Below are 12,968 nucleotides of genomic sequence, written 5' to 3'. Positions count from 1 at the left end.
TGCTTGGAAATCCATTTGTGGGAAGAGCAGACAAATGCAGAAAGATGCCATAATGAAAGTACAAGAAGCTTCAATTTCTCTGAAAGTGAAAAACGCAAGGGATGAGCGGTAACCCCTGTGATTTCCCGGGGATGGGCTGCTCAAAGAGCTCCAATTTGAATGAAGCTTTTGCAGACACTCAGCTCCCATACGGGCTTACAGAGGGAGAAGAAAAGGCAGCAGCAGGAATGGAATCAGTGCAGGAACATGGCCTTAGGAAGAAACTGCATTAAATAAAAAAGAGGATGCAGGTGGCATTAGCAGTTCCTGAAAATCCCTCTCTACTAAACTTTTACGTTTTTTTAAAGGGATACCCTTGACAGAAAATCTACAGAATTATTTCTCTGAAGTTTTAATTGGTTTGAGGAGCTCCCTTGTCTCTCAGTCTGCTCAGTCTCTTCATTTGTGGCTTTTCCAACACATTTTTCAGTTTTTTACAAAATCTTTCTTCGCTGTTGCTGAAGCAACGGCCTTACAAAGACCCACATCCACAAGCAGCTCCTCACAAGTGCTCCCTTGCCTTGTGCTGCATGTGGCCCCAGAATTCAGGACCAAACTCCAGAAACAAAATTATTTTATATTATAGTCAAGAAGCCTTTTGGAGAGTTATGGCACATGGATTCACGTGCCTGTGTGTTGTAGGGGCGGAGGTATGAGTGGTTCTGTGAAGCACCTGAGAAGCTGCAGCTGTTTTGTTGTTGGCAGTGTGCTTTTGGGGTGCATCTGTTTGCTATGTTTGAATAGGTGAGTGCCCATAAGCAAAAGAAACACCACTTACCGCTGGTACCCTGTGGGGGAATTTTGAGGGATTATTTCATAGCAGTTAGTCAGCAAGCCAGAGAATGCATGGTAGGAGTGGGGCTTTTTTTAATCCTTAGTATCAGGCAGGTATGATGGATCAATGATTTATCATCCTGTGCATTTAAAAGCCTTTCTTCATATTCCTGCTGGAAATACCGACCCAAGAGCTGCTTTGCAAACAGCTCGGAGAACAGGACAGCCGCTCACTGGTGACATTACAGTGTTTAGTCAGCTGTGCTGCCATAAAGATGTCACGTTGAAACCTGATTGCAGGAAGACAGAGGGGCTGCTCTTTCCTTCTTGCTGGGCATGAGATTTATGCATGTGGCATCCTGCCACTGAGCTACCAGCTGAACACAGTGCCTGCAAACCAGATTTTCTGCCACATGTTTATCTCATGATATTAGGAGGCTGTCGGCTGACATGCTACCAAGCCTTTGGGTTTAATCTGAAGGCAGCATTACAATTCCAAGAAGTCAATGTGGGTGATTAGTAAGTACTCCAAGTGCAGCAGAAAGCTTAGTTGGGCTTGGATATGACCTTGGGTGTAGGAATGTGCAGGAGTTTACTGGAAACACAGTGTGTCTTTGTAATACCCAGGGGTTAGATATATCAAAGCAAGTCTCCTCATTACCAAGTAGCAGGGCAGCACTGGGAAAATCTAGCCAAAAAAAAAGCTTATTTCTGAGAATGGCAAATCAGTGTTCCCCAAACCAGCCAGTTCCCTGTTGGGCCTGCATTTGGAGACTGAGAGCCGGCAATAATTTGAATATCAGGTTGGATAATCTGTGGGGTAAGCCTGGTTTGGGCTGGAGATGGTGATCAGGAGGGACCGCTCATGTCTCCTCTCCAGCATGCCAGTATGCATGGCCAGCACGCCACATCTCCAGTCATCACCATCAGCACAGGTCACTGGGCAGTTTGTTACCTGGCCACAGCCAGGTGTTTGTTAATTAGCATGTCCTGTTCTCATTTAAAGGAGTCTAATGCAGTGGGGAACTGGTTCTGCTTCAGATCTGCCCCGATGGCTTCCTCCATCCAAGGAGGTCCTTGCTGTCACACTGGGACAGTGCACGCCATGAGGCAAGTCTGAACCCAGGGTTCCTATGAGACAACATAAATCTCCTTCAAGGCTCTCAGATGAATTAAATATATTCCTACTTCATAATGTTTTGAAAACTATTGTAATTGTGCATAAAGGGCTGAAACAGCAGTTTATTGGAGCAAAACCCTATCGTAATGTGGGTAATCTACCTTCTATATTTATATTTCTAGCTGAAGCCTGTTTCTTTAGGCAGAAAGTACAAAGGGCCCTTTGTAGGGAGAACAGTAAACTAGAGAGACAGATGAATTATAAGGCATAAGGGAAACATTATTTTGACCTCTTTGGGCATTACTTCAAAAATGTTAAAAATCTTGAGAGCTTTCCAGTGGAGCATTTAAGGAGCAGGAAATATGACTCTGTAGCAGTAGACATACTTCCTTTAAAACCTAACTGTATATTGTCGTGGCCCAAGTCCTTGCAGGAGTACTATCGGAGTCCTTTTGGAGAATACTTGTGAGGATTTTACTGGATTAGAGATTTGAGAATAAAAAGATTATTTTTAATGTGATAGTGAAGTGGGATTTGTAACTTAGACTGTGAAGATGCCAGAACAAAGCCCACTTGCGAGCAAGCATTCATAATACTGATGTAATCAGTAGGAGAAGAAATGTCATAAAAAAGTTTAGCAAAGTAAATGTTCTCACTCAAACTACCAGTCAGGAATAAAAAAAGCATTAGAGGCTTTTGTAGTCTCATTTGCTAAAGCACTGGCCTGCCTAATGAGATGAGAGTAACTTGTGTGTGAACAGATTATTAGGGAAAGGCCTGAGAGGGTCAACTTCAAGGTACAGTTGGTCATGTTGATCACATATTCCTCTGAGTCAACACTGACCCAATGGTAACACTTAGGCTTCCTCACAGCATGATCACAACCTTCTGAGCACAGCACCGAGGACAAGTGGACACAAAAATTCCCGCCAGAGGGTAGAATTAATCACCCTCCAATTTGGATTGACATGTGGTTGTAGACTTCTTAGTGTGCCATGGTCTGAGGCATGGTCTGGGGAACACACTCCATTTCCCAGGAGCTGATGGCTCACAGCTGTGGCCCAGAAGGGGACATTGATATTCTCTGCTTCCCCTGGTGCTCAATGCATCCTCTCAGCTACCTTGCTCTGGGCACTGTTAAGTGTGTTGACTAAATCTCTCTTAATTATAACATGAGTTTACACATGTCTGGCTGACAAGTAAATATTTGGCTTGTATGAACCCATTTAGGTGTCTGAATCTAGAGCTGAATCTCTCCCCAGAAATGTTTAGGTAATTAGAGAAAGATAAGATCTCTTAAGATTTTTCACTCCCTGTTTTATATGAAACACACTTGTGATTGCAGGCTGGTGGAAGATCCTACTTTCTGTTCAGCCACTGAAATCAGTGAAAAATCACTGAAATATGTGCCTTGAAGCAGGGCAGATAGCATCTCTCAAAAATCTCTGCTCTACAGTCCCCAGTGACTGTCCAAAAAGACTTTGCTCATGTGGCAGCAGTGCCCTGGCTCCTGCAGAGTCACCATGGCCATGCACAGGGTATCTGGCAGCATCACCACACACAGCAAGGAGTTTATGGATGAGGTCTTCTGCTGGTGCAAAACCTGAGCAGCTCCCTTCATCCAACAGGAGCTGTGCTGCGGTTCGCATCACCTGAAAAAACAGTCCTGATGGTGTTCAGAAACTTCCTAGCATTTTAAACAATAAATATTTTGATTTTTGCATAATGGTGTCCATTCTCAAGGAGCTGAGACGTGGTCTCCCATGTTTATGAGTTGGTAATTCCTAATTTTAAGCCCAGAAGGGGTATTAATATTCTCTCCTTCACTCTGGCATGTGATGCAGGCTGTAGAGTAGTCATAAGTGATTCCCAACAAAGACCTGAGAAATATTTCTACTTGTCCAGCCAGCGCCTGCAGCCAAGCAGGGAGAAGAAAACGTCCCCAGGGTTACAGGCACAAAGCACAGCTCCAGGCACCCGAGGTGGATGAGTTTGGCAGTGTGCCCTGTGCATGTATTCTGCTGCTTTAGTGATAACTGGTAACATCAGTAGGTGACGGAGATGTTTCATAGCTGTGTAAGGCACAACGGAAAGACAAGAGAGAATGGAGAGCAAATAACAGATGGTAAGGAGGTTGAAATGCTTTGTGGTGCTTATTGCAGTCTTAAATGAAAAGGATAATAGTAACAGGATATTTAGTACAATCATAGCTAACAGAGCTGGGAAGTCTTCATAAGGGAGAATCCAAAAGAAAAAGGCTGCTGATTGCCTAAATCACTTGAATATTCTTAAATCAGTGAGGCTAAATGAAATTCACCCTTGACTATAGTGCTTAAAAGAGCTGGTGAGAAAAGAGGTTGCTTTATAAAAGCTTCTCTTGTCTTGTGGAGATGCTGCCATGGTTCATACTCCTCAAATCCCTTGATGAAAAACACTGCAATTCTATGTACCCTTAATGCTCTCAGCACCAAGCCCGAGTCGTGACTGTGTATGGTCGTGCACACACACACACACACACACACAGAGCCAGCTTTCTGTAGCTGTTTGAGCGAAGGGAAGAATAAGAGTGAAAAGTGACATCAGTTTTGATATGTGACATCAACTTTCAAGCTGATGAAAGGGAGCAACATGTTCTAATTATTATTCCCCTTCAAAATAAGCCACGAGCTCAGACAAAAGAGGAGAGAAAGGAGGGGGGTAATCCAGGAGAGAAAGAGAATCACATTTTCTCACTTATCTAATTAAAGCAAGGTGGGTGAGCGAGAGGGAGAGCTCACTGTGCTCAGGGAGCAGTGCTGCCCCATTTATTCAGGGAAAGGTGGGAAATGGAGGCGGTAACTCTACTGGGCCCATGGGAATTGTCCCATTCCTGACAGAAAGGAGCCGTTCTCCCAATGCTAATTCACAGGTAGCTTTGGGACATGGTAGGGCCTGTGGAACCCCATGTCCCCATGTAGTGGCACACCTGTTTGTGCTGGTGTTTGGCACTGCTTTGTGTGGTGGCTGCTTCCAGTGCAAACCAGCCTCGGGAGTGTCAGGGGCAGCTCTGGCTTGTCCTACCGCACCAAGGGAAGGTGCTGGCTCCTCTGTACACTCCATATATTTTCCAACTTTATTTAAACTGCCCTTCAGAGACTCGTACTGCTTCCTGAGCAGCCTGTAGTGGGAATTAACCTGCCCTGTGGGATTGTCTCGCTCATCCCCAGCGTACCCTCTCTCCGCGTTATTCCCCTGTCCCGATGCCACGTTTTGTCTTGGCTCCCTTGTAAGGTTAAACGCCTCCAACCTTCTTAAAAAAAGCACTTCCTGAAGTCAGAGCTTTGCCACCCACTGCCATATGTCCACTGCTTCCTCTCTTATAAGGTAATGACATTAAGATATCTGCAGCCAAGTGCCTGACGTTTGTGGCTCCAGGGAAGGAGCAGCCGTTGTGCCTCCTAGAAGGCACCTCAGAAATGGATTTCAGCAAGGGAGGCGTATCTTTTTTTATGTTTTGAGGTTGATGAAGTGATCTGAAGCCCTACTTGGCCCTGTGCCACACTAGTGGTAATAGTGAGGAGTCAGGAACTTACTGCTCACAGGGGTGTTTTTTCCCAGAAGAGAAGCACTGTCACTTTTTGCATCCCTTTTCCATCACCAAACAACTTTTTTATCCCCAAACAATTGCAGGGTGGCCAGGCTTCAGTTCTTCAGGCTGTACCTAGAATTGCCAGCTCCAGTGTTGAGGAGGGCTGATAAGCAGGGGACTGGGAGTCAGCCTGAGACCCTTCAGCTCCTTGGGGCTACAGATTTGCAGGCATATGTGGGACTCAGCTCCCTACAGGTTGTTGCATTTTTGCTTTGACAGAGCTCACAGCAGGCTGATGTGGCTCTCCAGTAGGGGAGCAGTGTGAATTTGGAGGAAACATCCTCTGTTTTCCTTCTAAATTAAGCCTGCTTCTTTGGTTTGGGTGGGGAAGGGGGAAGCCCTGGAAGTGCTCACAGGTGCTGCATCCTCCACCTGCTTGGCCAGCCCATTACCCAGTTCAGGCCATATCCTGCACTCCCATCTCACTATGCCCCTGCTCCATTTCCATCCCTGCTCCTGTTCCTGCTGTGACTTGGCTCTCACGCACTGCAGGGACAGCACACTGCTGAAAAAGAAAATAAGAGCCAAGTGGCTTCTGGAAGACCAGAGGCATCTGCAGGCCAGCAGATGCTGCTGGCGCCCAGTGTTTCTTGGGACCAGCACGGACCTCAGGAATATTTATTTGCATCCTGGCCTCAATCCCAGTTGGGATCTTTGGATGCTGCCGCTGTATGAATATTTATTGCAACAGATGATTATCTTTTCTTGCTGCTCACCCTGTTTGCATCCTGTTTGTGTGCCTTGCCTATGGAGTTCTGTGTTTTCCCATTGCTCTGCTTTTCACTGTATTCTCGTGCACTGTTGTGATATCCCCAACTACATATAAAAAGAATAATCTGGGGATGGACTCCTGCTTTTTCGATTGCAGTTTTCTATCTTGGGGTTTTGTTCTCCTTTAAGCCGTGTTTGGTGACAGACAGCTTCATTTGCTCAGGTGTCCTTTACTCTCTGAGGTTTAATGTATTTGTTTTAGAAGATGCAACTTAGTCAGTATTTCTATAGCTCCCTCTGGAGTCAGACTTCCCTAAAAGCTAGAGCTACATGATTTCTTCACCAACAAATAAACTCTGCTAAATGAAAGATATTTAGCAATTGGTTGACATCATTCAGGCTTTACCACAGCTGTTGAAATCTACCCTATTTACTTACTTTTGTTTCACATTTATAATGCCAGAAAAGACTTGTTTGGGGGTTTTATTACAGTACAACAACCACACTCACATTTCAAAGTTTATTCAGATAACTCAAATGCTTACTCCATATCGCCACTGCACAAGGTGTTACATTCAACCGGACTTCAGAATGAGCTTTTATTTCCAAAAAATTCCTCCATACAGTGCTGTGTAACAGGATTTGCCACCTTTTAAAGATTATTTTCAGTCTCTGGGACCAAACCCAGCCTGGGCTAGGGAGCTCTGAGAGTTGCATTGTCTCTGTCCTACCCATTCACTAGGCAGGGCTTGTATGCAGCATCCATGACAAGTGTCTTTCCAGGCTGGATGACAGAGGATGGTTTACAGGGAAGGAGATGGAGATGCCAAGTGGCTGAACTCTGACTTGAAGGCTGCATGTGTTACTATTTCTCCCCCCTCACAGTATGCTGCGGAGCTGCTGGCAGTGGTGAGGCTCCCCTTCATCCATCCCAGCTATCTGCTGAATGTTGTTGACAATGAGGAGTTGATAAAGTCTTCGGAGGCTTGCCGGGATCTGGTGAACGAAGCCAAACGTTATCACATGCTGCCCCACGCCCGCCAGGAGATGCAGACACCGAGGACCCGGCCCAGGCTCTCTGCAGGTAAAGCAAAAAGTCCTTCAGCAACACCAGCCCCCTGGTTCCACATTCCCTGGACGTGCCCTGGGATAGGGCACAGACCTTGGCTCCTTCTCTTGGCTCCTTCCCAGAACCTGGTGATATTTCAATTTTCTATTGTTACTTTCCTTAAGCATTTAGGACCCTCTCCCCATGGGTGGACATGGATGTTCTGATACATTCTCCTGAAATGGGATTTTAAAAGAGCCTAAATTTTAGGAATGGTTATCTTTGTCAGACTGGAACATTCCTCTGTTGTCCTGAAAGTTAGTCCCTCACCCTCTTTGCCTCAGTTTCTCTAGCTGCAGAAATAGGTGAATAATTAATTGTTTGCCACTGAGCCTCTTGTTGGGAGGATCTGTCTAATATTCATCAAACACCTTCACTTCCACAGCCCTTTGTAAATATAATATTTTTATATGGTGAGGCTGGTGTAAATGTAGTATTTTTATACTGATGAGTACCAGCTCAGGCCGTTTAATGCCTCCAGAACAAATGGATCACACATAACATATTCCCTTTTAAAAACCCAGCAGCTGTGAAGAACTGAGTCTTTTTAAGAAGTTTCACACCCATTTTTCCTTTTTGAAAAAATGCGTGGAAAAACCCCAAGTGCCCACCTTGCCAGCCAAGCCCATATTGTGGTGATGTGAGAAATATCCTAAATATCCGCTGAACAGAGAGTGCAAATGCCATGTAGGAAAACTGCATCCAAGAAGGAGTCTGATGAAGCAGGTGAATTGTTTTAACATGCTGCCTGTACTTCTGCCTCCCATAAGTACAACAGAAAGCCAGACAAAACTTTCTGTCACTGCCACTGATGCTAATGTGGCACGGAGATGGCATATCAAACCACGGCATTTGCAGCTTCAGGAGACTGCCTCATCAAGGCACCTTTCAGAAGGACGAAGTGTAGAGGACTTTCAATAACAATCTACCCTAAAAAGTCTTTCATTGAAGATGACTACTGGCGTGATGTTTGAAGGGATTTTTGAAAAGTGCTTATTTTATGTATATAAAATTGTAGACGTAATGTGATCCATTTCCAGAAGCTTGTTGATGAGGGAAGAGTGATTCTCTCAGGGTAAAGGAGGGTGATTATAGTTTTTTAGGTCAGAGTCTAATTATATAGAATCATGTTATTTTGCATATCAACAGCATTCATGGAGGCACAAAGGATCTCTAAACACCCTTTGTGGACTCACTGCTGTGTGTCACATGCCCTCTCGAGGTCATTGATTATAATCAAGTTATGTCTTGCACAGGTGATTAGATTTTCTGCTACGGCGCAAAAATAATGATCTCTTCTTACTGAGAAATATTTATTTAAAACCGTAGAGCACTTTATCTTAATAACTTTTAAGAGAGTAACCTTGCTTGAATGACACAAATTTATTTTTTGAAAATGCTAATGAGGAATGACGGTAATCCATTACTCTGCAGACGCATTTCTCTCTGCTGCTGCTCCTAATCCCTCTTGCTGGCAGTCTCGCTCCTGCCCCGCACCTGTGCACACTTGTCTCTGGGCTGTCTCTGGGCTGGGAACTGTGACACATCACAGCAATGGCTCCAGCCAGGAGACAGCTCCTGAAATGGTGATTCCTTCCAGCCTGTGGGCTCCTGGTCCTGCTTCTGAGCCTACTTCTCCTGGCAACACATTGCACAGGGGCTTCCAATTGCTGCAGAAGGGTTTTTAACACTTCAGCTAAATGCCAAGTCCAAACCATCCCCAGCACTTGACTCCTGGATGGAGCCAGGAAACATCCCAGGGTTACGCTGTGACCCATGTCTGTGGGAATGAGTCTGGAGAGGAGTCTGGAGTAACACAGAGGTCAGATATGACTCAGCTGTGAAGTGGGAATAAGATCTCAGAGATGTGGACTGCAAAAATTTTGCTGCATGAACAGAGAGTTTGGCTTGCTGGACACCTTGCATGTTATGGGCTTGGGGGAGCTGTTCAAGCACAGATAAAGCTCAGTTAATAACTATTAAGGCAGGGGCCATCTCTGTCACGTTTTCTAGCACCTGGTATAGGAAGACCATGATCCATGACTTGAGCACATGTTATCTAGGTCTACAAAATCTGCTTTCTCTGGGAAAAGAAAAAAAAAAAAAAATTTTAATAGAGTGCATGCAGAAAGAGTAATGGGGTGAAGATCCGTAACCCTAGCTTCACTTTCTCCAGACTCCATTAGCTTTTAATGTGAGAAGACTTTCTTTAGATTACAGTCCAAACATGCTTTTCCTGGATAGGCTCCAAGCTCCAAAGATATCACAATCCTTGACAAAATGCCCATTTTCTTCAATGGAAGAGAAATCTGCTACCTGCAAGTCTCACTCAAAGACTGTTGAAATGAATGGACATCTTTACATGGAACTGCCTTTTTATTTCTGTGCCCCCAAGTTTTGCCCAGATGGCATTCTCCCTCCCTAGTTCTCCCAAGAGTGTTCATAGTGTCATTCCTCACCCACTGCTCCCCCTACACACACATTCCTGTTTTTTCTCACCCTTCATGGTTTGATTGCAGACTGTAAAACAGATTTATATATGATACATTAAAATTTCGCTGACTGATGAGTATTTTTGGATGGGTTCCTGCCTGGTTGAGAGATGCCACTTTTTTACAATACTATTTTTCTTGCTTGAATCCTAGGAGTAGCCGAGGTAATAGTTTTAGTTGGGGGTCGCCAGATGATTGGCATGAACCAACGTGCTTTAACAGCAGTCACTTGCTTAAATCCTCAAAACAACAAGTGGTACCCATTGGCCAGCCTGCCCTTCTATGATCGAGAGTTTTTCAGCGTGGTCAGCGCTGGAGACAACATCTATCTCTCAGGTAAGCAGCAGATTCCGTAGAAACAGAACCATAGAAGGGTTTGGGTTGGAAAGGACCTTTAGAGGTCACCTAAACCAAACCCCCTGCCATGGGCAGGGACACCTTCCACTATCCCAGGTTGCTCTAAGCCCCGTCCAACCTTGCCTTGGACACTTCCAGAGAGGGGGAATCCACAGATTCTCTGGGCAACCTGTGCCAGTGTCTCACCACCCTCAATGTAAGAAATTTCTTTCTTATGTCCAATCTAAATCTACCTTGTTTCAGTTTAAAACTCTTACGTCTGATCCTGTCACTACAGTCCTTGATAAAAAGCCCCTTTCCATCTTTTTTATAAGCCCCCTTTAACTGTTGAAAGGTCATGATAAGGTCTTCCCAGGCCTTTCTCTTCTCCAGGCTGAACAGCCCCAAATCTCTCAGCCTGTCTGCATAGGAGAAATGCTCCAGCCCTCTGATCATTTTCATACCCTATCCCTGGACTCAATTCAACAGGTCCATGTCCTTGTGCTGGGGACCCCAGAGCTGAACACTGTACTCAAGGTGGGATCTCATGAGAGCAGAGTAGAGGAGGACAATCACCTCCCTTGACCTGCTGCTCACGCTGCTTTTGATGCAGCCCAGGATACAGTTGACTTTCTGGGCTGTAAGTGCACACTGCTGGATCATTTCCTATTTTTTGTCCACCAGTATTCCCCATTCCTCCTCTACAGGGCTGTTCTCAATCCATTCACCCCCCAGATTTACTGGTCTGGGAAAAAAGTTACAATACAGACAGCCCAGACAAAGCAGGACCTGCCAGAGTTTTACCTAGCTGCTCCTGGGGAGAAAAAAAAGAAAAAAAGAAGCAGGAGGGATGTTGGGAGAAAGGGATTTCCCTGCTTTTATCATTCTCCACGTCTCTGCAGTGTTAACGTTCTCTCAGAGCAGTCAACAACAATATTTTGCAGTTGCAACGTGAAGAAAATAGGTCTGACAACCATCAAGCATGCAAAGAGGTTTCACTGCCATAGAAACACAATTCAAAATACTGGCTGTAGTTGAATCTAAATGGTAGGTTATGGAATTTGAGACAGACAGGCTGAACTGCTGAATATGTGACCTACACTTAAAGTATTTGCTTACAGGAGCATTCATGTTTCGTACTTGTTGAAACCTCTCTTTTGACAGTAGTCACTAGCCCTATAATCTTCTTAGATTTGATGAAACTGAGACCACACTCCTTAAAAGGCTTTAACTCCCAAAGTATCTGTCGACACCATGCCCTGAGCATCGCAGTATCTGGATTTTTGCAGTCTGTTGGTACTTTTGCTTGGCTGGAGGGGGAAAAGCAATTCCCACCAGACAATGCAAGGATGCTCTGATGGCAGTTGTGTGGAGGCTGGATGATTAAAAGAGGAGGCTGGGCAGGGAGGTGCGGATGTGTGTGATCCAAGGATGTAGTTGGGAGCACAGATGCACCTGGCATCTGTACCAGTAAGGGGTTACAGCTGTTGCCTTTCCCTTGCCGAGCTCTCTCACTGCATTTTCTGCAGTAAATTGCTTCCTGTGGTGTTAAATTCCATTAATACTGCATAGAGACCCTAAGAATTGATTGGAAATTATTTCTTGATGGTTTTTTCCCCCATGCTTGTTTGCCCATGCTTGAGAGCAGCTGGAGCAAAAGTCTTCTGGGGAGGCTTTTGTCAGATGTTGGCTTTTAGTTATTCTTAGCAGAGGTGCTTTCCAATATGTACAGCCATTTTAGGCTGTGCCATACCTGGTAAAAAAAGCTTGGAATCCTAATTTCAAAGCTCATTTCAGCTCTTCCCCTTGAATCTGGCTAAGTGATTGGATGGTATTTGGTGGCTGCAATAAGGAGAGCTGAAAATGTAGCTAAGACTCACTTGATATTTTGTTTTGCTCAAATGTAGAAGACACAGGAAAAAGGGAAGGGGAACCAAGAGAAGTGAGAATGGCCTTCTGCAAGCTCCAAGTACTGGACCCTGCACTGCATAGCATAGGTTTGGAGAGCAAAATACCGAGGAGGAAGTCTGGTTTTCTCATTAAACCATGGAACTGTGTCTAGTTCATTTTCCTGGCTTGACCACTGACTCCTGGTGTGGTCCCAAATAAATCATTTCACCTCTTTGTGATTCAAAACAGGATAGTAAGACACCCACTAAGTGGCTACCTTGGAAGCTTCAAGCAGAAGTTAAAAAGTGACCAATATAAATATTTCACAAGATCATCTTGAACTGTTTTACAGGACTGGTACAGCTGGTTCTGTCTTTTATCTGCAAATGAAAATAAATAAGAAATTTGTCCCTGAGAATTAGAAATTCAGCCTACAGTGCAAGCACTGGCTTTATTGTGCTGCTTCAATCCATCACTGTATTAAGCATTTTAGATTTCAGGCTGGCCTGTGTCTCACAAGCCAAGATAGACTCAGCCTCCTGACACCTTCTTGCAAGTGTTGCAGTAATTTAATAGACTGGAAGTTATTTATGAACAATGAGAAGGGTCTATCCCCTTATGTATGTGTCTCTCGTAGTCTGACATCTTGATTTCTTCATGTCATCTTATTAAAAAAACCCCAGCCTTTGGGGCGCATGAATAAATGACACAGATATGCATCATCGGAACAGATGCTCACTATTGAGGGTGATTTATTTTAATTAGTCAAATGTCATTTGAAGAGTTTTTACTTTGTAACTGGCTTTGATTGCTGTGTGCAGAGCTGCTGCCATTCCAGGATCTCACGTAACTCTCCCCTTTTCTCTCCCC

General features: G+C 44.6%; 1 protein-coding gene across 3 annotated transcripts in view; it reads left to right on the top strand.

Annotated features, from left to right (window-relative positions):
* KLHL29 (kelch like family member 29) overlaps positions 1-12,968 on the top strand; it is a 392,991-nt gene that overhangs the window by 349,232 nt on the left and 30,791 nt on the right. For all 3 annotated transcript variants that reach the window (XM_032104042.1, XM_032104043.1, XM_032104041.1), the window contains 2 exons: positions 7,158-7,356; positions 10,026-10,208. In XM_032104042.1, the coding sequence (XP_031959933.1) occupies positions 7,158-7,356; positions 10,026-10,208 (382 nt within the window). The remainder of the gene's footprint in view (positions 1-7,157; positions 7,357-10,025; positions 10,209-12,968) is intronic.

Source organism: Corvus moneduloides, chromosome 3 (assembly GCF_009650955.1).
Source record: "Corvus moneduloides isolate bCorMon1 chromosome 3, bCorMon1.pri, whole genome shotgun sequence".
Taxonomy (NCBI): Eukaryota; Metazoa; Chordata; class Aves; order Passeriformes; family Corvidae; genus Corvus; species Corvus moneduloides.
This window is presented reverse-complemented; position numbering and strand designations above follow the sequence as displayed.